General features: G+C 38.5%; 1 protein-coding gene across 1 annotated transcript; it reads right to left on the bottom strand.

Moving 5' to 3' along the window:
* Positions 1–8087: 8087 nt before the first annotated feature.
* LOC149256697 (uncharacterized) lies at positions 8088–25427 on the bottom strand. The gene is made up of 6 exons (XM_089460842.1): positions 25059–25427; positions 24842–24967; positions 24687–24758; positions 9817–10425; positions 8777–8848; positions 8088–8658 (listed from the first exon to the last, which is right to left on the bottom strand). Exons 1-6 carry the CDS (start codon positions 25155–25157, stop codon positions 8422–8424), a joined length of 1215 nt encoding a protein of 404 aa, XP_089316968.1. The 5' UTR covers positions 25158–25427; the 3' UTR covers positions 8088–8421.
* Positions 25428–25692: the final 265 nt, after the last annotated feature.

Raw genomic sequence — 25692 nt, 5'->3', positions numbered from 1 at the left:
TGTGTTGTTTGAATTGATAGCTATTTTAATTTACTATTAATATTTTTTTATTGATTTTTTATTGATATTAAGTAAAATTATATAATTAAGTATGCACAAGTACATTTTTACTCCTACCTATTAAAGTGTGAAGAAAACATAAATAATGGTGGTTAGTAATAACTTGTGGAAGTGTATTTACTTAAATTTCATATTATTTGTATATAAATGTAATTGATATATTATTTAAAATTATTTTTTATTTTTATATAAATATTGTAAAAAATATTTATGATTTTTATTATATATTATTGAATGTATATATAAAAATAATATATTATAATTATTGTGGATGTGTTTATTTTTATAAAGTATATTTTGAAAGTAAATTGATATCAAAATATTGTTTCTATATAGTTGATGAACTCTATATAATTTGTGGTTAGAAATTTAATTTTAAATAAATAAAAAAATAATAATAATAAAAGACAAAATGTACCAACATAATACGCAGAATCTCATGTGGATAGTTGTCCACCATAATTTACGCAAATATGCAGAATCTCATGTGGATAGTTGCCCACCATAACTTAAGCAAATAATTGCTTAAATTATAGTGGGTAGCTATCCACATGGCATTTTGTTGTGTAAAGACTGCAATAACGATCATTATTATGACATTTGACGAATAGAAACTTTTTTAATAATTTTTATTTTTTAATATAATTATTATATGTCATAATTCCATTTAAAATCACATAAAAATAGTCCTCAACCATTTAAATTTAAAAAAATAAATAAATAAATTACATTTAAAAAAATCAAAATATTCAGTTTAATATGTTTTTTTTTTCAAAACTTTAATAAGGTTCGTAGAATTTGTTTAAAAGTTTCAAAACTAGTTGAAAGTCAAAGTTTTTTTTACCAAAATAAAAAAAGATATAACCTACATTCAGCAGACATAATAAGTAGACCAAAAACAGGTGAGAGTATCAATTTGCAAAATCCAAAGATAAAAACTTAAAATATAAACCTAAAAAAATAACTAAAAAATTATAATTAATAATAATATTAACATAATATAATTATGTAATAATGTGTCTTAATATTGATATTAATTATAACATATAATAATAATAATATAATAATAATAATAATATAAAGTGTAATATGCAGCATTAAGAAGTGTTATAATTAATATTGATATTAATTATAACAGATAATAATAATAACAATATAAAGCAGCATTGTTCAAAAAGTAATTAATAATTATATATATTGATTTACATCTTGTTCCTATTCATTTTTTATGCAAACACTACTTAAATTATGGTGGGCAACTATCCATATGGCATTATGTTACAATAACAATCATTATTATAACACTCGGCGAATAAAAACGTTTTTTGGAATTTTTTAATTTTTAATATAATTTTTACACTTGTTTACATCTTGTTCTTATCCATTTTTATGCAAATAGTTGCTTAAATTATGATGGGCAGCGATCCACGTGTCATTGTGTTGCGCAAAGACTACAATAACAATCATTATTATGACACTTGGCGAGAAAACCATATAAAATTACTCATCAACCAATTAGATAAAAGCTTTTACATTTTAAAATGTTAAAACATATTTTTTAGTTTTCAAAATATTCAGTTTAATATTTATTTTTTTCAAAACTTTAATAAATTTCATAGAATCTGTTTAAAATTTTCCAAACTAATTGAAAGTCAAAGTTTTTTTTGACCAAAGTAAAAAAAAAATATAACCTACATTCGATAGGTATAATAAATACAACATTTTTCAATACAAATTCTCAGATCTTTATTGCTATCCCTAGCATTCTATTCCACATTTTGAGTTTATAAAAATAATCAAGCATAATATGACAGATTATTTTTCCTAAGAAACTTAAAGAGTTAGGAACATCGACTTGAAATTTGTAAATCTGGTACTATATCGAAGTTTCCTAGCTCCTCGCAGCCATGACACCTGTCTCAAAAAGGGTCCCCCCAAGCACAAGCATGCTGATTCTTTCTTTTTGTCACAAATTTTTCCTTTCTTGCTCTACACCAGTTTAGCATTACATGCCTCTTTGTTTTGCTACAAGACCAAAAATAGATCACCCCTCTACCAATCAATTGGTAGTTGGTAACTACCTCCACCTCATCCAACTGGGGGCAGATAGTTACCAGTTCATTTATGAACTCCACTTCCCCACTCTCAAGACAACATCTTGTCTTTTAGAGAAGCTAATGATCAATTATTTCCATGATCATTAATAATCAATCATTTTTATTAGATGTCTAGGACATAATGAATAGGTAATCAATATTTCAACATTAACTTGCAACCTTATCTCTTTCAGCCAAGTGTGGCTTTAGTATTAAATTCCAGACTCCTTTATTTCATTAACATAATAATTTACAAATTCACATTTAATATTTATCAGTAATAAGATATTGATAAACTAGTTTCGAAGTAGGTTTTTCAAAATGAAAACAACATCCATATACACATTAACATTAAATCTCCAATCAGGGGATATCACAAGATTAGGCAATCTTTTGAAGACCTTGGGAGTCAAGAGTACTAGGCTCTTTCCTTAAAGAGCCATTCAAATTGTTCTTGTTTTGGAGTCCAAACGACGAACACACTAGGAAACAAGTTCTCTAAAATCAAAGACTTTGGGAACACACCCATCATTTCCTAAGCCAGAGGTCCAAATTTTATGCTTCAACTTCTACTCAAGCATCAAATTCAAATACCATTGGTATATCGTTGACCAATGGAAGTTCTTATCTTTGTGGGCGAGAGAGTTACCAGTGTTTCCACAAAAGACCTCCTTCCTTTTATTCCCCATATTCTTGTATTCTTCCAACACACTTTGATATACATTACAAGTGTTGCATTATGGGGGTCTTACCTCTTTAAAGGATCAATTCATGAATGGAATTTACTAAATCATCCCTTTGTCATGTGCCACCTTCATCAGGGCATGCGAGGATCATAATTTGGAGTTAATTGACAAAATCACATCCTTTATGGAAATACAAATGATTCAATTCACATAACACCATATCGCCACCTTTTAATTTCAAGATCAAGCTTTCATAATTATGCCTTGAATTTTTCTCGAAAGGAGAAAAATGGCTACTTTCATGGATTCCACTATAGATTATAAAGGAAGAAACCATTATTTATATAAATAAGCAATATTATGGCATGGAACATTCAGATGCGTGGAGGTATGAAAATCTCAGGAGTTGAGTGTGCAAAGAATGGTTGTGCGGAGAAAAGGGTGTGGGGTATCTTCCACATATGAATAGAAAATCAAGCGTCAAAAGCAATGGAGATACAATAAGATGTGATATTGTGGCACATAAATTGTGTGGGGTGCAAAGGGTTTGTTCGAAGTTACAAGTTTCTGCACAAAGTTTCAAAATTGAAATAAGCATGGAATACTCAAGAAAATGGGGAGATATGGATATTTTAAAGGCTTAATGGAGAATGAAGATGGGTGGGGCCTTGCTAGGGTGATACGAGAAAATGGATCAAGATGTATTTTTTTCACAATTCTTGTTTATCATAACATGGCTTTTGATTAACTTCCATTCCAGCCAAACCTTTTTATTCTCCTTCTTTTGATTATATGGAATCCATCACAATCCACCTTCAAGGGATTGTGCTCGACCAATTACCCCACTTGTCAACATGGGTATGCATACTTTCCAGTTCAACATTTATCACCATTGTAAGCCATATGCCATGTAAAAAGCATGTGAGGCCCTATATTAGGCATCCTAGACTTGTGTCCTTATCAGCGAATTTGTATTCAATTGTTTGGTCAAACCATGCCCGATTGGAGAGCTTTAGGTGATCTTTATTGAGGACTCATAGTTTTATGGGAGCCTACATTTAGGGGTGATCATCATTGTATGGTCCAATCCAACCGACATCAAGGTGTGCCTATGTCATTCCACATGGTTAGAGTTTATCGAGTTTGTATGTGATGTTGGCCTTTGGTCAATATTCCTCATGATGTCTCTTAGAGCATAGCAATCTCTTTTGACAACATTCACGTTTCTCGAGGTAGTTCACAGTTCCCAGTGTAAAGTGGTCCTAGTGGTCAAAAAGTCAACCCAATCTCAAATTTTAGAGTTTGATGAGAGGATTACATGTCCACGGAATTTTTCAGATACAAGCATCTAGGGGCTAGTCAAATGTTGGTCAAACTTGGTCAACTAGATAGAGAAAGTTTCCTGGGGGAAATAGGCAAAGCATTGGATAGAATTAGAGATGCATTACGTCAAAACTGATCAGCACAACAAGACAAAAATACCTAGGTGTCATATTTCATAGAGCAACTAAGGTGTTACAGATCCAACTCAAAGGGGTGAGGACGTGGCATACATGGTGATCATGTGGCAACACCCTAGGTGATGTAGAAAATCAAAGAGATGCCCAATGTAGATTAGGACCAGCGAAGCAAAATTCAAGTCCTAGAATTGCCAAGTAAGAAAGGGCATTGGAGATATCCAATCGCAAGGTGACTAAGTCAAGTTATTAAAGGAAAAGTCAATTGAAAGTCAAGTCAAACTAGCCATTGGGGATGAGTCAACTAGTTGTTGAAGTCTGGATGGACCGAGAAGTTAAGCGAAGGGCCAAGGAAATAGTCGTTATAACTAAATTATTCTTCAAGATGACCAAGTTGAGCCACAAGGAGAATTCGTATCAACTTTTTGAGCAAGTCGAGTTGAAGGATGGACCAAGGGAGTGGAACGTTAAGGACAAAAAAGCTACTATTTTCACTATTAACCACTAAATACTGTTAGCAAAGGGAATTAATGGGATGTATCGTGGATTCTTGTCCATGTCAACCCCCTTGTGGGAAAATTAAATTATTTTTGTAATATCTTATAAATTAAAAATTACTCAATCTCCTACCTGTGGATGATTAATAATATTTTATTGAAGGAGAGTCCTATTAGTTGTTAACTAGCCATTAGAATTCTTCTTATAAAGGCTAGGCTCTCCTCATTTGTAAAGTTGTTGTCAATTGAGACAAGTGGTATCATAATAAAGAGCTCGCATTTTGCAAACCCTTGTGTAAATTTTATTTGTGCATTGTATGGAATAATCATTGTCTTCATTTCATTTCTTGATATATTGTTTGGGAGCTGATCAAATCTAATTTTTCCTGATGATAAATAAAATTATGCTAAGACTAGCCATTTTTTCCATTGAAGGGCTACCCAGTGACGTGAAGAGAACCAATTATGGGGCAACCCCACTTCAGTTTTCTTGGTTTTGTAGGTAAATCTATCCATCTCTTGAGGGAGCTTCAACTTGTTCCTATATTTTGTATTTTACTGCACACAAAGATCGAAGGTTAAACACACCACTTCAAAGAGAGGTTGCTCCTAAGCATATTTGAAAGTCGTCGAAAGGATTAAGCAATAGTGAGGGCAATTTTCATCTTGGACCAAACTCACTCCCTTCAAATAAACTAGTTAGATCGACCTAAGGGAATATTGACTTCGCATTCCAGCAAAGGTGAGACATAAGACACAAATATTACACAATTGCTTTTAATTCATAAATAAAGCCCTTTTTAATGTTTTACAATTAGTTTAGGTTCTTGTGCTCGGTAGTTTTTATTTATTTATCTTATTAGCAAGCTTTAGTCTTGAGGAAAATTGAGTTAATCACTGGATCTAACCAAGAAAAGGTACAATGTTGATTTCAAGTTATTTTTACACTTGTATCTAGTTGTTTGGCACTGCAGATCCGAAGTTTCTGAAGTTGCACCAAATGGGATCGACAATTTTCAGATAGATTTTCAGCCCTTCAAGTGAGTACATCCATATTAAAACATTTCTACTTACTCTATAATGTGTGATAATTAACATTTTGTGTATTTAGAGTAAACTTTTATCATTTCCAACTGTACTTAAGTGAATCAAATCTGGAAATTTCTGGGTGTATAAACTAAGAGGGCTTTCACCCAAAAATCTGAAAAGTAGCTTCAAACTTGATGGAAATTCACTTTTCAATCACATTTTGGTTGAGGGGAAGCCCCAAAAGGCTCTATTTTAACCCTCATACATGTTTCAACCCTACACTAATCATCTGGAAGTGCTAAGACACTTGCACAGTGGCTTCCATAACCAAATCAGAGTGTTGTCCTTGCTTTTATTGCAGATTTTATAGTCTGCTACACAGGACAAAAAATTGCTTTGAGTCATAGATCCTTAACCAGTGATCCAAATCAGAAGATAAACACATTTTCGGTTAGGATTTTGTATGTAGACAAAAATCCATAGGTTACACTACATACTTTCAATGATGTTATGCTACTAACATCTGTTGTTTAGTTTTTTGTTGCTACAGCGCCATTTTACAGCTAGACAGCTCACAGAAGCGAACACCTTCACTCTAGATGACTCCATATAAGGCAAAGTTCTTAATGAGGAGTTACCTGGGGTTAATTTCAGGACTCCTGCCTTGGCCACTTAAGGGGTGTTCGGCCTAAATAGCAGGGGCTTGGGACGAGGTTACAGTGGGTCCTTACCTTGTGTGTGTTCCCAACAAGTTGTAAGGACCTTAGCAACACTACTAATTTGATCGATAACACGCCCTTTGAGGGGTTAGAGTGAGATTTAATTTCTTCATCACCTTCTTTTTGTATCTTATTGAACAAGGTGCCATTAAATGGCTTGTTTTCTAACAATGCCTACAAAAATATGTTGTAATTGCATTGTTTGGTGGTTGGAACCATTATTCAAAGATAACTTCATCTAGGAATCTTTTTACTCAAATATAGTACTACACATTCTTGCATAGGAGAAAATACTTCTTCCTTCTATGTTCTACAAAACCAAGAGACCTTTTCAAGGAGTTGCCAATCTTTTCCATGACCTCTCTATAGGTGAATGGAAGATTTGAAAGTCCTACTCAAACAGCGGTCAAGAAGACTATTATGGTTACAGTATTGAATTGCAGAAATCAAGGTTTCAAGAAGAGCCAGCAAATTTCTGGAACTCTTTTTCTTATCTTTAACTTCATCAAAATGGACCACAAAAAGTATAACACAAAAACGTACAGAAAATATTCTGTCCACTTTTTATTTATCCAGCCCATGAGAGCATTGGAGTTTGGCCATAATACGCTAAATTGCCAGATCAAAGCATTCTCTTTGAAAGATTTGTTGTTGTCATGAACATCCTTTCACGAGATCTGCAAAACTCGAGTAGATTCTCAATTTTCCACTATAAAGTTTCCAGCATGAGAGGGTTGCAGGTTTTGAAGGCATTTGTCTGACTTGATCACATCCTCAACGAACTCCTTGGAGAATTGGCACCATTTCTGCTGGACAATGTAGCTCAGACAACACCTTCAAGGGAAGGAGCTCCTGATTAAAAAATCGTAGCTCTCTCTTCAAAGAGAGGAGAAAGGTGAGGGACTAACTTATGCATCAGAAAAAGCAAAGCCTGGACAGTGAAGCGAAGGAGAATCCAAGGCTATAAGCTTGAAGGGAAGATTCAGATCCTTTCCAAGCCATCCATGACCCTGCCCAAGAAGAGGCAGCATAGGATCAATGAAGGGAGAGCAGGGTGTAAACTTTAAATAAAGTGCATCCTCGTCGTCGCTATTTAATCTGTTGCCATGATCTGACTCTGCATCTTGTCCTGATGATGAACCACACTGGATAGGTCGAAACGCGTCAACAAAAAGCTATGATGTGATTAATACCGAAAGATGTCCTAACATTCAAGGCCAGTAGAGTTTCTTTGGGTTAGAAGTACATGTTGTACTCAAGTGACATTTACCCCACATGCCATTCATGGAATGTGAGAAAGTGTTTGGAGGGTTTCTCGAAGGACATTATCCTTGGAAAAAAGGAAAGAGCATTTAAGCAACACATGTTAATTTTTCTGTTATTTGGCTAGCTTCAAAAAAGCATCTTATGAAACCTAATAGGACCCCATTTGCAAGAATTATAACAATAACTGCATAGTCAATGATAAAGGGAGGATAAGTTGGGTTTGTCAAGATTGAAGAATTTCGATAAAGAAAATGAAAGGAAGGTTGGTAAAAACAAATTGAAATGCTGAAATTCAAATCATTTTTGCATAATAAATAAAAATTACATTAACAACATTACATATTATCTACCATTAAAAATATTAGACTAAAATTACTAGACTATTACAGTTTTCACCAAGATAAGGATGATAAATCATCCCCAAAGTAGTATAGAATAAACACTAAACACTGTTCTTCAATCATCTACTATAAAGTATAACAACTGAGTATGCCACACTAGCAATGACACAATAACCTACCTTTGGTAAGTAAAATTTGGAAACATACTAGACATTATAGATGTGTAGGCTTTGCAGCTGCCATTGAAATAACTTTGGAATATGACCGAATCTAATTTTCAGCAATAGGGAATGCTGATCCAATCTTATCTCCTTCAAGACGATAGCATTTCAAGTTCACATTGTATGGACCCAATTCAATGCGATTGTCCTGCTCTCCCGCATAAAAGCAAAGTGTGTATAGAGCTATCTCAAACTCTGGGCTTACCCCAATAAGAGTGCTAGAAAGTGACTTTAGAACACCACTCCATGTGAACTGAATTGTAAGCAATTGTGTTTCAGAAGCTGGCTGCATGTTTTAACACCACAAAAAAATGCCTAGTAATGATGAAATTGTTCATTTGATAGAGACAAATTGTGTAAAAGCAGGAATGTTAGCTAAGCAGAATTGTCATGGGAGCACTCACAATTTGTCCACGCCTCCTTGGAAAAATGTAACCTCGATAATCGATCCTGCCTTTTGCTTCTTCGAGGTAAAACTGTGTAATGTCAAAAAAGGTAGTGAGGATTAATAATGAGCTTGCATGAACAATGGAGTACTTTCCGTTTTTTTTCCTGAGTTACTCGTGTCATATATACTTTATCGTTTAACTTCTTTTTTTCAATCATTTTTCCACTTTAAGTTAACAAAAGGTTGCGAATGAAGCCTTGATTCAATGGCGAAGCCAATGAAGTATTATGCTGTTCACCAGGGTTTTGTTCTAGTTGTGATTTAACCTGCCCAGAGAGTATGTCTCCAAAAGGGATGAAACCTAGTGCATGTCCCAGGTGATTTTGGTATTATAGATACTCCTCAGACATGGATCCTAACCCCAAGGAATTGCATCTTATGCATGTGTTATGTGTTGCAACCCCCAACCTCACTGTGTGTTTGGCAAAGCAACTCTAAACAAAGAAAAGAAAAAGTCAACTAACGTTATGAAACACCAACAGGGTTGTGGTTCAATGGTGATGGCAATGGCTCCAAGCTGTCCACTATGGTTCCAATTCCCTCAAAAGGCATGGTGCTTAGAAGTTAAGCATCACCCTTGTGAGTGGGTTCACTAGCATAAGCAAGCCAATTTGTAGTCCACCCCTTGAGGGTCGTGAGTAATTCTTCCAATCTAGCTGGATGAAGCATCATTTAAAAAGAGTAAAAAAGAAGGTACGGAACACCACAACCTTCCACATACAGAGAACCCAAGAACAAAAGACATCTCAGTCCGTTCCTCCTAGCAAAGAAACTATTTCCGAGATGCAAACGAGTGCCTACATCTCCTTTTACTTTTCCATTTTTGTTATGTGATATCAGGCAAAGATGCTCTAAAGCATAGAATGGCTATGGCAGAACATAAGAATATTATGGTAAAATAACAAAGAGCTCTTTACAGTTTTTCAGATGCAAGTTATTACCAGATCAAGTTTTATCATTTATGAAAATAAAATATGCATTGAAAATTCTTTATACCGCAATCCAGTTGTGAAAGCCAGAAACTTCCTTTGTTTGTCGCTGTTTAACTTCTCCAACAAAGACATGTTCAAATCCTGAGGAGCAATCGTAAGTGCCGGATCTATTAAAGAGATCAAACCAGAGGGATTTCATTTTCTTCTTGAAACCCTCATAATGATAAGGGACAAGCCCCTTGGCAACCAGGTATTTATGAAGATATTTAATTGGGGCAGTTCTGCTGATTTCCTCAACAAATGCCATTTCTTCATGTTTTTCCTCTGAGGTGACCACCTCACTAGACCTTTGATTCGGGTTATAGTTATCCAAGAGATCACAAAATCGAGCATATGTTGGTCTTCTGAACACATCTTCACTCACCCAGCAGAAAAGGGAATTTTGTGCCATATCACCTTCTTGCCATGGCTTTTTCCCTTCTCCACAATCAATTTCATAGTCTTTGCCAGGCACTAGGCGATTAAGGTCAAGCTCCCAGAGCTTGTTACATGCTTTTGATAGGTCGGAGAGCTCCTTTTCTGTTGGTTCTATGTCAATATCATCACGTATTTCATCTGCATATATCTGTTCGCTAGGATGCCTTTTATAGCTCTGTGATTGCTCATTTGGCACCTGCATAAAAAGTTATTATTTAGTCCCATATGAAAATACATAAAGATATGATTAGTAAGTTGCAAAACATGTGAACTGAAAGAAAGCATTCTCAGATCCGACAGGAACTGAACATCTACAATTTTGGTAACAAAAGAGAAGGTAAGAGGAAATCTTGGCTTAGGCATTTTCTCTATTCTAAGATAGCACTTGATAATTAAATATTTTTTAATGAATATCTCACTATAGATACTCATGTCTGCTAGCTTAAAAGTATACCATTTTAGAGTACATGCACTAACCGTGACTAGGCCCTACACAATTCGCTAGGCACCTTTGGCTTATTCTACTCCTACTCTGCAAGCAAGCCATTCACAATTTCACTTCTCATATGAAAATCTGAAAAATGAATACAGTGGATTGGAAACAATGAATTTAGTAGTGCTGAAACAAAATAAAGATAGGGTAAAATGAAATTTTTTGCTGAACAGAGAAATGGTACCTTGGGGTCCACTAGAATGCACACAAAGTCATTTGTGGGCACACCGTTGCCAGAAAATAAAAAACATAAAAACCCGACAGGATAAACACCTTAGATTTCCAGCAGATCCTTGTGCAGTGTCTCAGCAAAACACATGGTAAGAGCTCTGAGCCACTGCTAACAGGTTGGCTGTACCCCATCTGAATACCAACCCACAAAAGATGTCGTTGACCATTCAAACACTGTAGCTTTTGAAAGTAATTAGAGAAAAATAGGACACATCCATTCGACAACAGCCAGAGGGATTACAATTTACTGGTGACTTTGGTCACTGTTTGTAATGGTTGATAAGCATGACACTCGTTAAATTTCCAGGAAACTCTGCAACTACTTAGATGAATAACTGAAAACTGAAACTAGTTAACTTTCACCAAGATACAGAGCTTCTTAACAACTTATAAGCAGTGGAATAAAAACACGTGCACAAATTAACACACTTATTTTTTCTCAGGAAACCCAACAGGGAAAACCTGCTTGCTTGATGTGGCTATTTTATTGATTGTTCTTGGAGCAATTGAATCTATTACAAAGCAATCTCTCTCTTTTGAGAAAGAATTCTGCTTCTCACGCAAATGTCAGCTGATACAATTGACCTTGGCCTTCCTTGATCACAGCTTGATCTTGGTTCCTTCACACAATTGATCCTTTGTTGCCTGCTTGACTTGCTCTGCAAACCCTGCTGACTTGCTTCAATTCTGCTCCTCCTTCCTTGCGCACTTGGCCTCCTTATTCCTTGCGCTAATCTCCTATTTCCTAGCGCAATTGGCCTCCTTATTCCTTGCGCTAATCTCCTATTTCCTAGCGCACTTGGCCTCCTTATTGTTGAGAAATCTAGGGCATAGGAATTAAGTGATTTCTCTTTTATTAGTAACTGCTTGTGAGTCCTTTTTACTTCTTTAGATTAGGATCTTCTTTTACTTAGGTAATTAGCGTTCTTCTTCATCAAACAGCTACCAATGCATAAACCATAAAGCGACAAGGGACACAAAATATAGGCTATTAGCCGGGGCTAAAACCTCTCACTCTTGAGAGGTAAACCCAAACAAATTCTTCTTCTTATAGAGATTCCAATTGACGAATACCAAGACCAAGACACAAGTTCTCTTGATTGGATCCTTAGACAACAATAGTCAACCTTTTGCTCCTTCCTCCTTCTCGGCTTCTTCTTCAACCTCGGCTTCCTTCTGCTTCAAACCTTCGGCCTTCTTGAATTATGTCTGCAATCCTTGACCTTAATTCAGAACCTTCTTCTAGAGAAATATCCTTGATACCCTTCCTTAGGATAAAGTATCCTCTTGGCTTGTCTCAACTTCTCTTTTGACTAGCCCTTCTTCCACTTCGGCTCCCTAGGATGACTGCAATTCTCCTCAGCTTCCACTGCTGCAACAGACCTCTTTCTTCCCTGCACGTATGGAGGTTTACAGCCCTTAAAACAGACCCAAAATAGCCCTAAGAACTTCGCTCTTCCTTTTTCTTACTTCGCTGGTTGGGAGGCTTCTTCTTTTACCTTTTTCGCACTTCTGTTTCAGATCTCTGCTCCACCAAAATTTTGTCCTCTGAACTAAGGCCGAGCTGCCTATTTATAGTGGTTTGCCATCATAATAAGCCAACATGACTGCAAGTTGGGCCAACGTGTCATTTGGAGAGGTATTATTATCTTTCTTGAAGCTGACTTGAAGGGAGATGCCTTGTGCTTGTCTTGGAGGGCTTTCATACTTATCTAATGACTCATACAAAATGTAACATGCCCAAGAAGGGTCCTTCATACATGACATAGACTCAAATTGACTTTTATGACTAGATGACAAATCCTAAAGGCTCACAATGGGAGCCATCACTAAAATAAAATTCCTTGCTCATGAAACCCATGAGACAAGCATTACAATAATTTTATTTTTCTTATTTTCATCAATTACATAAAATCATAGTTACACGTCATTATGAAGACCGAACCTAGTTACACTTTTCAACGCCTCTCTCATTGAGAGGGAGAGCTGATGAGACACCATTATGAATGGACATTCTCCTTATGCCTTCACAACCTTGGTTGGAGAATAGTCCGATATCTCCCTGTGCCTTCATGACCTTGGTTGGAGAATGGTCTGATATTCTCCCCGTGTCATTATGAGCTTGGTTGGAGAATGGTTTGACAGATTAAATAGCATCATGGATTGACATTCTTCCTGTGTCTTTATGACCTTGGTTAAAGAATGGTCCAAGGGACTTGCATTCTTCCTGTGTCACTTTAACCTTAGCTGGAGAATGGTCCAATAGAAGACATTCTCCCTGTGTCACTTTGACCTTGGTTTGAAGAATAGTCCATAGAGGACATACTCCGTGTGTCAGTTGACCTTGGGTGGAGTATGATCCTAGAGGCTACTCAGTTGAGTTGGAGCCTCCCAACATCATGCTCAGATATCTTTCTAGAGTGAGCTTGTTTATCATTGATGAGGCCTCTAGTGTTTCACCTAGACTATGTCTATAGTTGTTTGATGGTGAACCATGATTATGTTGATGTTGGTGATTATGATATTGATGATGATGTTTATCTTAATCTTGATCCTTCCTTATAGAATTGTCAACTTGAGAACATCTTGATAGTCATTATGAATACCTCCCTAGTTAAGAGGGAGTGTTGAATTTTTGTAACTATGGTCGGTCTTCATAATATATATTTTCATCATTTATGTATTTATTAAAGCATATTCTTCATGCTCAAAAGAAAATTTTAATATTATATTTGTCAAAAGAAAAATTAGAAAGCGTGTTGTTCATGACCTTCTCAAAAATAAAAATTTGAATTTTTAAATTTTGATTTATGGCTCCATAAAAAGACCAAGCCGACCCTCCTCCCTGTCAAGTCGGCTCAGCCCTAAAGGGGCACCTATTCGGCCCCAAAGAAGACTATATATAAAGACACTTGATCTCCCTCATTGAGCAATTCGCATCTCATCATAAGAAGGTATATTTCTACTCCCTTATACGAAAAACGACAACAACAAAAAAAGGTCGAAGCTAGAAGAAGAAGAAGATCTCGCACGTCTGGAAGATGATCTCTCTGCTGCTCACACGTGTGACCAGACAGGGCTGAATTTTCTGTGGAGGTCTGAATTTACAATGGAAGAGAGAGACTTTCACTGGGCCTTTGAATAAGCTTTCAAGCTGTTGTTTTGGAGGGTTGACTTGGTTTCTTGATGGACTGTTGAGGTTGTTTTCTTATTGGTCAGTTTGTCTATCATCTTGACTTGGATGTCTTTCTTGTTGACTTGATTCTATAAGGAAAGGTTGTTGGGTTTTTCTCCATGTGGGTTTTCCCAAGTAAACTCTTGTGTTCTTGTGTGGTTGTCTCTTTATGATCCTCTAGCTTTTTGTTATACTGTTAAAGTTCTCTGTGTAATTTTTTTATGATGGATAATAAATGTAAGAAAAGATCAATCTAAAAAAATCATAAGAAACAATTAACAGTTTAGAAGACTATTGAAAAATCAACAATATTCGCTTCATTATCATCCAGTTGTAATTGGTGATTATGGTTATCTATTGTAGCTATCCCATTACTATAAATTTGGGACCATATTGTGTGTTCAAAGATGTATTAGATCTAATAAATATATCCTCAAGAGAGTTTCGCTTTTTTATTGTGTTCTCGAGTATCTTCTAATTTTTAGGTGGCCAGATTTCTCCTTAATTTTAACAGGGGGAGAGGAGCAAATAATTAAAATAAAAGGGGCATTACTGAGGGTAATTAAGGAGATTAATACCCCATGAAAGACTTAATATAATTGGGAATGAAGATAGTATGGAGATTGATCACGGGAAAAGAGAGATGGTGGAAAAAAACTCTCATCTCAAAATACATGGATGGTTGAAGGGAAACATTGCTCAATGGAAATATCCCAACAAGACAATGTACTCAAGCTTGGAAGCTAGTAAAAAAAACAATTCCTCTAATGAGTAGCTACATCTCTAAAACCCCAGGCAATGGAAAAACAATATCGATATGGGAGGACAGAATCATGGGAAAAGAACCACTGAAGACTCATCCAGAAATAGAAGGCATCCAAAAGTGGATGAAAGGAAAAGGTATTAACACTCTATTCTCAATTTCTCTATGGAACCAAAAGGATTGGCAAGACTGGAAACTCTCAACAATACCTGCAAATCTGGAAGGGCAATGGAGCAAAATCAGGCAGCTCCTAAAAGGGGCAGCACCAATCAACTATGATGAAGAAGATGGATACCTCTGGGATCCTAGTGGTGGGCATTACACAGTCAAGACGGGATACAAAATCCTACAGGAAAAACCAAACCAACAAGATTGGGACCATTGGAAAATAGCCTGAAATCTGAAAGCTTGCCTAAGATCAAAATGTTCATCTGGACTCTTTTAAAAGGGAAGGTATTAACAGGTGAAAACTATAAAAAAAAAGGATTCCAAGGCCCATCAAGATGTCCATTATGCCAACAGACTAAAGAAAACATTCAACATTTATTTCAAGAATGCATTTTTGCCAAAGAATGTTGGCAACAGCTTATAAGCCCCTTGGAAATAAGAATAAATTTTGAAAAGTCGTTGTCGGATTTTCTACAAACACTAGAGAAGGCCTATCCAAATACAACAAAGAAGAAAGTCACAATTCAAAGAATATGGAAATGCATCCCAACAATACTATGTTGGCAAATTTGGTTGACAAGAAATAAGTGCATCTTCAAAAACCAAACTCCAAGAATAGGGAAAACTCTATCAAAAACATGGGGATTAACTTCTGAAATCCTCAACGTTAAAGGAACAGCACCAATAGATCACAACATTCTACAACAAGAAGAGTGAGATTGGCTCAGCAAAGCCATAATAAATAACAATGGACAAAAAGGACAAAGGAAAGCAAACTCAGGAAATATTTGGAAAATAAGAATGAGCGAAGAGGAACTAGAAATATGGAAAAAAAAAAACAGAACAGATACTACCTCTACTTTGATGGGGCCTCAAAGCATAATCCGGGAAAGGCAGGGGCAAGGGGATTAATCCTTGATCCTAATGGGAGAGAAATTGTCACATATGAATGGGGACTTGGACAAATCTCAAATAATAAGGCTGAAGCATATAGCTTGTTGATGGGATCAAGAATGATAGAAAAAAGAGAAATACAAAATCCTATAATGATAGGAGATTCGGCCATAATAATAGAGGCAATGGCACGAAATAAAAGCCTAAGTAATGAGTTCATGAACAGAATTCTTAGAAGAATCAGGAAGAACCTTGAAGACTCTGGCGATGTAATCTTCAGACATGTCTTGAGAACACATAATCAACAGGCGGATTATTTTGCAAATCAAGCAGTGGAAAAAATTGAAGGGAATATTCATGAAAATCAAGAGGAATATCACAACTCAGTCCCATAATAATCAGCAAAAGATCATAAGTATGAGGATCCTCAAAAATAAGGAACAAAGCACAATGATAAAAGAAACAAAAAATAAATCAATAGTAAAAAATCATCAAAGGACACTCCATTGCAGACAAAGGCAGAAAGTCACGAGAACGCAATGGAAACAACTCAGTAGTTCAGAAATTCGCATGAGTATAGGAAGGCAGCAAGATCACAATCTTGGTCACGAGAATCATGCTGCAGACCATCCCATCGGAGGCAGTCACTAGAGTGCTCAGAAATGCTATAAAAGCAGAAGGAAATCGAATATTTCAAGCAAGCGTTTCATGCAAATTTGTGCTCACTCAGAGTTTCTTTGCTCCCCAGTTCAGTGATCAGGGTCGTCGCCCTCTCCAAGCCCTTCGCGCAAATCTATTACCTTCCCTACCTCTCTGTGAATTAATTCGCATGGAGCGGAGTTTGGGAACGAGAGTCGTCCGATCGATAGATCAACAGATCTAACGGTCATCGCAAGGGGAAGGCACACGGAAAATAGCTAGCGAAAAGGTGGTTTTCCTTCAAGAAATGGTATTTCGGGCTAGCAAAAAGTAGTAAGTGGTAATTTGGGTTGGGCATCCGATTCCATTAATTTCTCAACACGTAGCGGTGAAGGAGAGAGGAAAAACAACTTTTCGAGCGCGTAACCACCGTGCAAGTGGTCCACCCGAAATCACTGTCAGCCGTTGGATCCAATGGTGATGATCAACGATGGAGGAACGTCGATCATTTTGTTGACTGGGTGAAGTCACTATCGTCGGATCTAAAATCAGATCAACGACTTGGAGTGGAGTATTCATATCGCATTGGCGGATTGTTAAAGGGGAGCAAGAGCCGTCTGATCGATAGATCGACAGATCTAACGGTCATCGCATGGGGAAGGCACACGGAAGATAGCCAGTGAAAAGGTGGTTTTCATACAGGAAATGGTATTTCGGGCAAGAAAAAAGTAGTAAGTGGTAATTCGGGTTGGGCACCCGATTCCATTAACTGCTCGACACGTAGCAGTGGAGGAGAGAGGAAAAAACAGCTTTTCGGGCGGGTAACCACCGTGCAAGTGGTCCACCCGAAATCACTGTCAGCCGTCGGATCCAGTGGTGATGATCAACGGTGGAGGAATGCCGAACATTTTGTTGACTGGGTGAAGTCACTACCGTCGGATCTAAAATCAGATCAACGACGAAGAGTTAGAAACTTAGATCCGATGGAGTAATGGATGGCAGAGATCAAAGCAGCGTAGGGAAATGCAATGAAGTTTGGACTGTCGGAACGGAGAGCTGGCAGGGAATGGATGTGCCGATTTGCAATGGGCCGATACTCCAATGGCCGATGAAGCGCAAATCAGAGATCGGAGAATACGAAGGAGCAGCACTCCCACGGAAGGCATTAAGCAGAACTCGTCCTCAGTTCTACTATGTCACATTCAGAATAGCAGTCAGAACAACGCAGAACAAAAAAGCGTGGACAACAACAGTGAAGGAACCAGTAGCTCAGGCAAAATAAGACTCAGGAAGCACAACAGAGAAAGGAACAGTAAGCATCACAAGGAGCTCAGAAGAAGCAGTGGCATACTACAAAAATAACAAAATGAGCAATGAAGGAGAGAACTCGGTCAATTACGACAAGAAGAACCAACCAACTCAGGAACATTCAGTCTACAAGCCATAAAGAAGTGTTAATTTTAGGTATGCTCTATGCATAGAGCAATTTATTTCAATTTTCACAGTTAGCTCCATATCTTTTCTAGATTAGCAATCACATCAGCATTAAAGTAAACTGCAGATAGAACATAAACATAAATCGCAGAAGACAAGCCAAGACAAGAGGACACAAGATGTGGGGCTAGCCAAGGACAAACCCCCATGTGGAGAAACCCTTGATCAATTCTTCTTATATGTTCTTCAATAGTTCAGCAGAGAGAGAGAGAGAGATAGTACGTTTACAACAGAAGTCAACACTTTGACTTATCTAGATAAGAGCATAGATCATCTCTAAGAAGATACATGAGATCAGTTGAAGACATGTTGCTTCAACTAATTCTCCAAGGTGACTCCTTCACCTATCGTTGTGCTACATTTCGTCATCATGCTGCACCTCACCGCGCTGCACCATGCTGCACCCATCATCACTATGCTGCATCTCATCACGCTTCATTAATCATGACTGTACCCATCACTGTACTGCATTATGTGCCATTGCTGCACCATGTTGCCATCATGACCTATACGTTGGCTACACCTTGCTTGCTTGTTGTCCTTAGCATGCTTGTTGTTGCATGCTAGTTGTCCCTTGTATGCTAGTTGTAACATTGCATGCTTGGTGTATTTGTTGCTAAGTACCATATAATTGTCCCAATGTTAGTTAGTTGTCCCTTGCATGCTGCTCTCCTTTGGAGATAGATGCTCTGGCTGCTTCGGCAGTTCCTGACAGTTCTGGCAGTTTCGGCAGTCTTGGAAATTGCGGCAGTTCCGGTTGTTCCCGACAGTTCCGACAATCCCGACAGTCCTGGAAGTTTCGGCTTTTCCAGCAATTCCGGCTTTTCCGGCATTTCCAACTTTTCCGGCTTTTCTGGCTTTTCCGACAGTTCCGACAGTTCTGGCTTTTCCAGCAATTCCGGCTTTTTTGGCTTTTCCAGCAGTTCTGACTTTTCCGACATTTCCGGCAATTCCGACTTTTCCGGCTTTTCCAATAGTTCCGACATTTCTGGCTTTAAAGGCAATTCCGGCTTTTCCAGCTTTTCCGACAATTCCGTCTTTTCCAATTGTTTCGGCAGTTCCGGCTTTTCCGACAGTACTGGCTTTTCCATCATTTCCGGCAATTCCAGCTTTTCCGGCATTTCCTGCTTTTCTGACTTTTCTAGCAGTTCCGTCAATTTTGGCTTTTCCAGCAATTCCGGCTTTTCTGGCAGCTCTGGCTTTTTCGACAGTTTCGACTTTCTACCCTCTGGATCAGGGCAACGTTATTCCTTAGGATCTCTCCTCCTACTAAAACCTAAAGACAAGTAGACGGAGGAAGAGATCCCAAGTGTGTTGAAATGACTTGAAGGCCACCTCTATTTATACTAAAACATTGAGCACATGTGGGGTTTATTTGGTTGTTGGCCGACCTTGACAAATTGTCTTATAATGCAAATAAATTCATAACTCCATGAATACTTATCGGAATCAGATGATCTTTAGGTCAATCCTACACCTCTCGATGAGAGGGATCCAAGAAAAATATCAGTTGCCATAAATAAGATGACCCACATGGAGTTTGGCCCTAGTTGCCAATTTTAACACTCCCTCTCAACTAGGGAGAACTCCATCCATTGATCCATATGTCCGACTGTACTATCTCTGCCATCAGTGCCCTGCACTGCTCTGCTCTGCTCTGATCTGCTGAGCTCTGCTCTGCTTTGCTGTGATCTGTTGAGCTCGGCTCTACTGAGCTCTGCTCTGCTTTGATCTGCTCCGCTGAACCATGAAGAAGAAGAATTGATCGAGAATGTCTCATACCATTCTCTACTGACCCGAAGTCAGTTTCATCTGAAGAGAGTGTGTCACATCACTCTTACTGACTGAAGTCAGTTTTATTGATCCCAGATCAATGTCACAAGAGAGTGTCTCAAACCACTCATACTAATCCCAGATCAGTTTCATTGATCCCAGAACAATGTCACAAGAGAGTCTCTCAAACCACTCATATTGATCCCAGATCAATGTCACAAGAGAGTGTCTCAAACCACTCATACTGATCCCAGATCAGTTTCATTGATCCCAGATCAATGGAGGTCATCCTAGCATAGGGAGTACGGTAAATACAGCGATGCGTCCATCCTTAGTACTACTATGGTCCCTATCCTCATTTCCCTGGTCATTAATCAGATGAGAGGTACTTCCCATGAGTCCCAAACTGCATAGGTAGGATGCCTCAACAGGAGAACTAATCATCCTGTCCACAAGAGAACGAATCATCCTGTCAGTGGATGCCACGGAGAACTAATCATCCTAGCCCACAAGAGAACTAATCATCCTGGCCCACAGGAGAACTAATCATCCTGTTCCATAGTGGCCACGAAGAACAAATCATCCTGGCCCACAAGAGAACTAATCATCCTGTTCCATAGTCGCCACGGAGAACAAATCATCCCGGCCCACAGGAGAACTAATCATCCTGTTCCACAGTTGCCATGGGAGAACTAATCATCCTGACCCACAGGAGAACTAATCATCCTGTTCCACAATAGAACTAATCATCTCGGCCCACAGAAGAACTAATCATCCTGTTCATAGTGCACCACCAGGGGAGGGTGACTCGCCCTGTGGTCGTATGTTGCTCCAGTAAGCACCCCAAGCGCCCTAGAGCTCCCAGAGCTCAATGCATGCAACATGCAACACCCTTATAAGAAGGTCTCTCAACGACTCCAAGTTGTTCGAGAAAGTCACAAATTTGACCTTTCCCCAAGGCTTTGACAAAATGTCTGTGACCTGTACATCAGTCTCAATGCGATGGAGCCTCCTCGCTCATCAACTTACCATATCGCAGATAAGGCAGTATCTGATGTCTATTTGCTGGAGCAATCATCGAATACAAAATTCCTCAATAATCGAATCCCCCCTCTGGTTGTCACACAGAATCACAGTGGTATTCATCATGTGTACAAACAACGCACTTAAGAGCTTCTGCAACCATGCAGCTTCACACGAGATCATACTCGTAGCTATGTATTCGTTCTCGGCAGTGCTTATAGAAACCGACTTCTTCTTCCTGCTCATCCATGATATCGAAGCAGAATCCAAAGAGAACCAGCACTGAGAAGTGCTCTAGTGATCCTCCACACTGCCTGCCCAGTGAGCATTCGAATAATCATGCAGTTTCATATTTCCGGCAGTGTATCTCAATCCATGAGAGATTGTGCCCTGAAGATATCTTAGAAGATTCTTGGCACCAATCCAGTGAGGCTCAACCAAATATGAGATCACCATGCTAACTGCAAAACATATGTCCGAACGAAAGTTCACCAAGAACATCCACACAAATGAGTCTATGAAACTCAGAGGCATTTCCCAAATCTAGTCTGACATCACTACCATATAACTTCTGAAAGTTAAGATCCTCGAGGTAGTCACAGGCTTGCAGTTTATCATTCCACATCCGGAACCCAACTCCCGCTTACTTCTGCAAATGAGAGGGTCTGCACCTATCATAAATAGGTCGTCCTCATAAGGTGTCGGTATGAGAGGTCTATCATCCACAACCTTCAGGTAATGATTTGGATCGGTTTCACTCCTAGTGAATCTCGACTTCATCAGACAGCGATCAATCCTCTCATACTACGCCTGGAGTGTTTTGCTTCAAGCCATAGAGGGCTTTCTTCCACCTGTATACATGAGATTCCCAATCATGAATCTCAAACTCCTCGGGTTGTTCCAAACCTATGGACCTACTGCATGAGGGGAATGGTCCCCTTATAAGATTTTCCTTCGGTACATCTCAGACATGTACCTTCATGCTCTACTTGAATTCAAACATCCCTTTCCATCGATGAATGCCACCCTGAAACCTTTGACTTCCATTTCCGAGATGGACACCAGGTTCTTCTTGCGATCAGGTACATAAAAGAGATTCTATAAATGAATCGAGTTTCAATTGAGAGTTAACATTCCCTACACCCTTTCCGGGATAGGTGGCATCGGCTCCAAGTATAATCCCACGATTGTTTTCATCTCTACCAAATTAGAGAGTGCACCCATCTATCCGATGAAGTGCCTTGAAGCACTACAATCTATAAGCCAGATTCCCAAAGAATCTGAAGGAGAGGGCCAATACAAGATAACGCTTCTTTATCTTATCATAAACAACATTTGATTCTTCATACCTGGGGTTCCTTGCTTTCTATGAAGAGTCGGCCATGTCCTTGATGACCTGCATTACCTATCATTCCTTTGATCATTGAAGATGTCCCTGGAATGATTGTTATCATCATCAAGTGATGTGTCCCTGCCAATCAGACACTCCTTCGCATAATGGCCGAACTAGTTATCTGCCTTTCCTTCCACCTTGAGATCCGGTCTTCCAATGAAGTGATCTTTAGGTAGGCCATATTCCGCTACGCCATTCTGATAATATTCTCTGCTTCGACTTCACCCTTGGTGAATTTGAAGAGGGATGAAGAATCCACTGATCCTTTTGTCCTTTCCCGACTGTCTTCGGTGATTACTCTTTCACTCTTGCTTGGGCATTGTCTTCACCTCAACTCTGATTCCATGTTAATTTTAGGTATGTTCTATGCGTAGAGCAATTTATTTCAATTTTCACAGTTAGCTCCATATCTTTTCCAGATTAACAATCACATCAGCATTAAAGTAAACTGCAGATAGAAGATAAACATAAATCGTAGAAGACAAGTCAAGACAAGAAGACACAAGATGTGGCGCTAGCCAGGGGCAAACCCCAATGTGGGGAAACCCTTGATCAATTCTTCTGATATGTTCTTCAATAGTTCAACAGAGAGAGATAGTACGTTTACAACAGAAGTCAACACTTTGACTTATCCAGATAAGAGCATAGATCATCTCTAAGAAAATGATGCATGAGATCAGTTGAAGACATGTTGCTTCAACTAATTCTCCAAGGTGACTCCTTCACCTATCGTTGTGCTGCATTTCGTCATCATGCTGCACCTCACCGTGCTGCACCATGTTGCACCCATCATCACTATGCTACATCTCATCACTCTTCATTAATCATGATTGTACCCATCACTGTACTGCATTATGTGTCATTGTTGCACCATGTTGCCATCCTAAACTATGTGTTGGCTGCACCTTGCTTGCTTGTTGTCCCTTGCTTGCTTGTTGTCCCTAGCATGCTTGTTGTCCTTAACATGCTTCTTGTTGCATACTAGTTATCCCTTGCATGCTAGTTGTAACATTGCATGCTTGGTGTATTTGCTGCTAAGTACCATACGGTTGTCCCAATGTTAGTTAGTTGTCCCTTGCATGCTGCTCTCCTTCGAAGACAGATGCTCCGGTTGTTTCGGCAGTTCCCGGCAGTTCTCGCTGTCCAGACAGTTTCGGCAATTCCGACAGTCCCGGTAGTCCTGGCAGTTCCGACTTTTCCTGCAGTTCCGGCTGTTCCGACATTTCTGGCTTTTCCGGCTTTTCCGGCGTTTCCGGCTTTTCCGGCTTTTCCAACAGTTCCGGCGTTTCCGGCAGTTCTTGTGTTAGAAGCTTTTCCGACAGTTCTTGTGTTAGAAGCTCTTGGAAAAAAAAAATATTTCTTATGAAAAATATCTATAGATATACTGACCATAAGTTTCAGGGAGGCATCAATGGATTGGGTTAACTCAATTTGGGTCTTGCCAATTTTGCTGGGCAGTTGGTTAGTTCCATGCTTTTCAGCTACATGTACTAATGTATGCCAATTGGTTTGCTAGGGATGCTATCCACAAATCTTTTAGATTTCCCCACAACGATTCCTTTGGAAAAAAGCTTCAGCAAAGACAGTATCAATCTTCTAATTTGCTCTAGTCCATGAAGCGTAGAATAGACGGTGATGGGGTGTACTGTTAAGTCACTCCATGATGTAAAGGTCACCAGTTTGAAACTCTGTGGCAAAAATGCAGTCATGTTAAGGGCTGGTGTGGCCCAGGCCGGGTGCAATCCTTGGGTGATTTTGATGGTTTAGATGACCCTAAGTCGTGGTTTCTCAAGCCACAAGTCAAGCCTAATGTAATATCTAATCAACTCAAACCACCTGACAAACAAACAAAAAAAATGCTCTAATCTGCTCTAAACACAGGCTGACCACCAACCCAACACCACTTTAAAAACACTGATACTTCTAGAAGAACCAAAAATGGATGCGAACAAAGATTACCCAGGTACTGAAATTGTCCATTGCACCAAGTGAGGAGCTTTCAGCCTGCGGGGGTGAGAGATCCATCAACACTTCATGTAACAGACCATTAAAAGGCATTGAACCTAGGCAGTGTCTTGTGTAAAGTATATGGACAATAGTACAGATCCATGGGAATCTGAATTTAATATCTACCTAGAGGTTGCGATGTTAGAGGATACATATCCTAAATTCACATAAATGTCAACCTCCGGCTTCACAACCTTAAGGTAAATGTCAGACCAGGGTTTAAATTGAATTTGTGCTAGTCTTCCTAAACAAAAGATTTAACTCGATTCATAAGCATCATAGACAGCAAAACAAGTGCACTGGATATAACAGCTAAAGCTCAGATTAATGAAAACAATTTTGAAACTTCAGCAACTGATATAATTGAAGACATGGAACATAAAGGATGATGACGAGCACAACACCTTGTGGTACTTGTTGGGGTATCTGCGATGGTGTGCACCTGCTGTCTTCCACCCATCCGAATTAGCTGCTACCTGTCACAAACGAATACAAATGTCAGCATTACATTGATTTAGCAAAATAATCTTTGGGAGCAAAAGCATAGAATTTTTAGGACCTCTTGATGGCGCTCTTCATCCTGCCAATCATGCCGATTCTTCTGCTGCAAAGCCCCATCATAATAGTTACCGATCCTACTACCCTTCTCTTTATGACTTTCCTCCTCGTTACGCCCGCTTGCAACCTGCATTCATCACTTAAATTCAATTTTCTTTGCTGAGAAGAAATCTGATAGATGGATGGTGTTTTGTATAAGAAAACAATCAATCTATCACCTCGGCCCAGGTGGATCTTTCAGTGTGGGGAGGAGGAGTACTATTGTCGTCCAAGTCTGTGCGAATCAATCGCCTAATGAGGTCATCTTCGTCAGCCATTGTGAAATCAGAATGTATACCGAGTTTACAGAGGGCCTAATCCTTGAGATCCGGTCCTTCACAGACCTTGATCGGAGAGATGCAAAACACGCTCTGGCATTGGACTGCATAGAATTTATACGTTTATATACATCGTCAATGCTGCAACTTTAGTTGTGTGTATTAAGGTCCTTTGAAATATTTATCGGTTCCCGCTGGAGTTGGTTGGATGTTCGCATTGAACGGCGCGGGTTAGTTGACCAGCAGATTTCTCTTTTGCTTTTATGGATTTCGAGGAAATATGGAAAAGCTACAGAGTGTAGCAAGTAGAGCTTTATCATTGTTACTTTTTGGTCAATTTTGTCGGAAGAGCTTTATGATCATTATTAGTTTTTGGTTAATTTTGTCGGAAGTTTGGTAGATTTTTTCTTTTTATTTTTAAGTTATTTTTAATTTTAAATAATAAGTTTAATTTGTAATTGAAAGAGAGTTTTAAATGTTTTTACAACTCTATTGAAAAATATATTTTAAATAATAAAAAACCATGCAATAATAA

Source organism: Pinus tabuliformis, chromosome 7 (assembly GCF_031772625.1).
Source record: "Pinus tabuliformis cultivar Carrire ecotype Pingquan chromosome 7, CPIR1, whole genome shotgun sequence".
NCBI classification, from domain to species: Eukaryota; Viridiplantae; Streptophyta; class Pinopsida; order Pinales; family Pinaceae; genus Pinus; species Pinus tabuliformis.
This window is presented reverse-complemented; position numbering and strand designations above follow the sequence as displayed.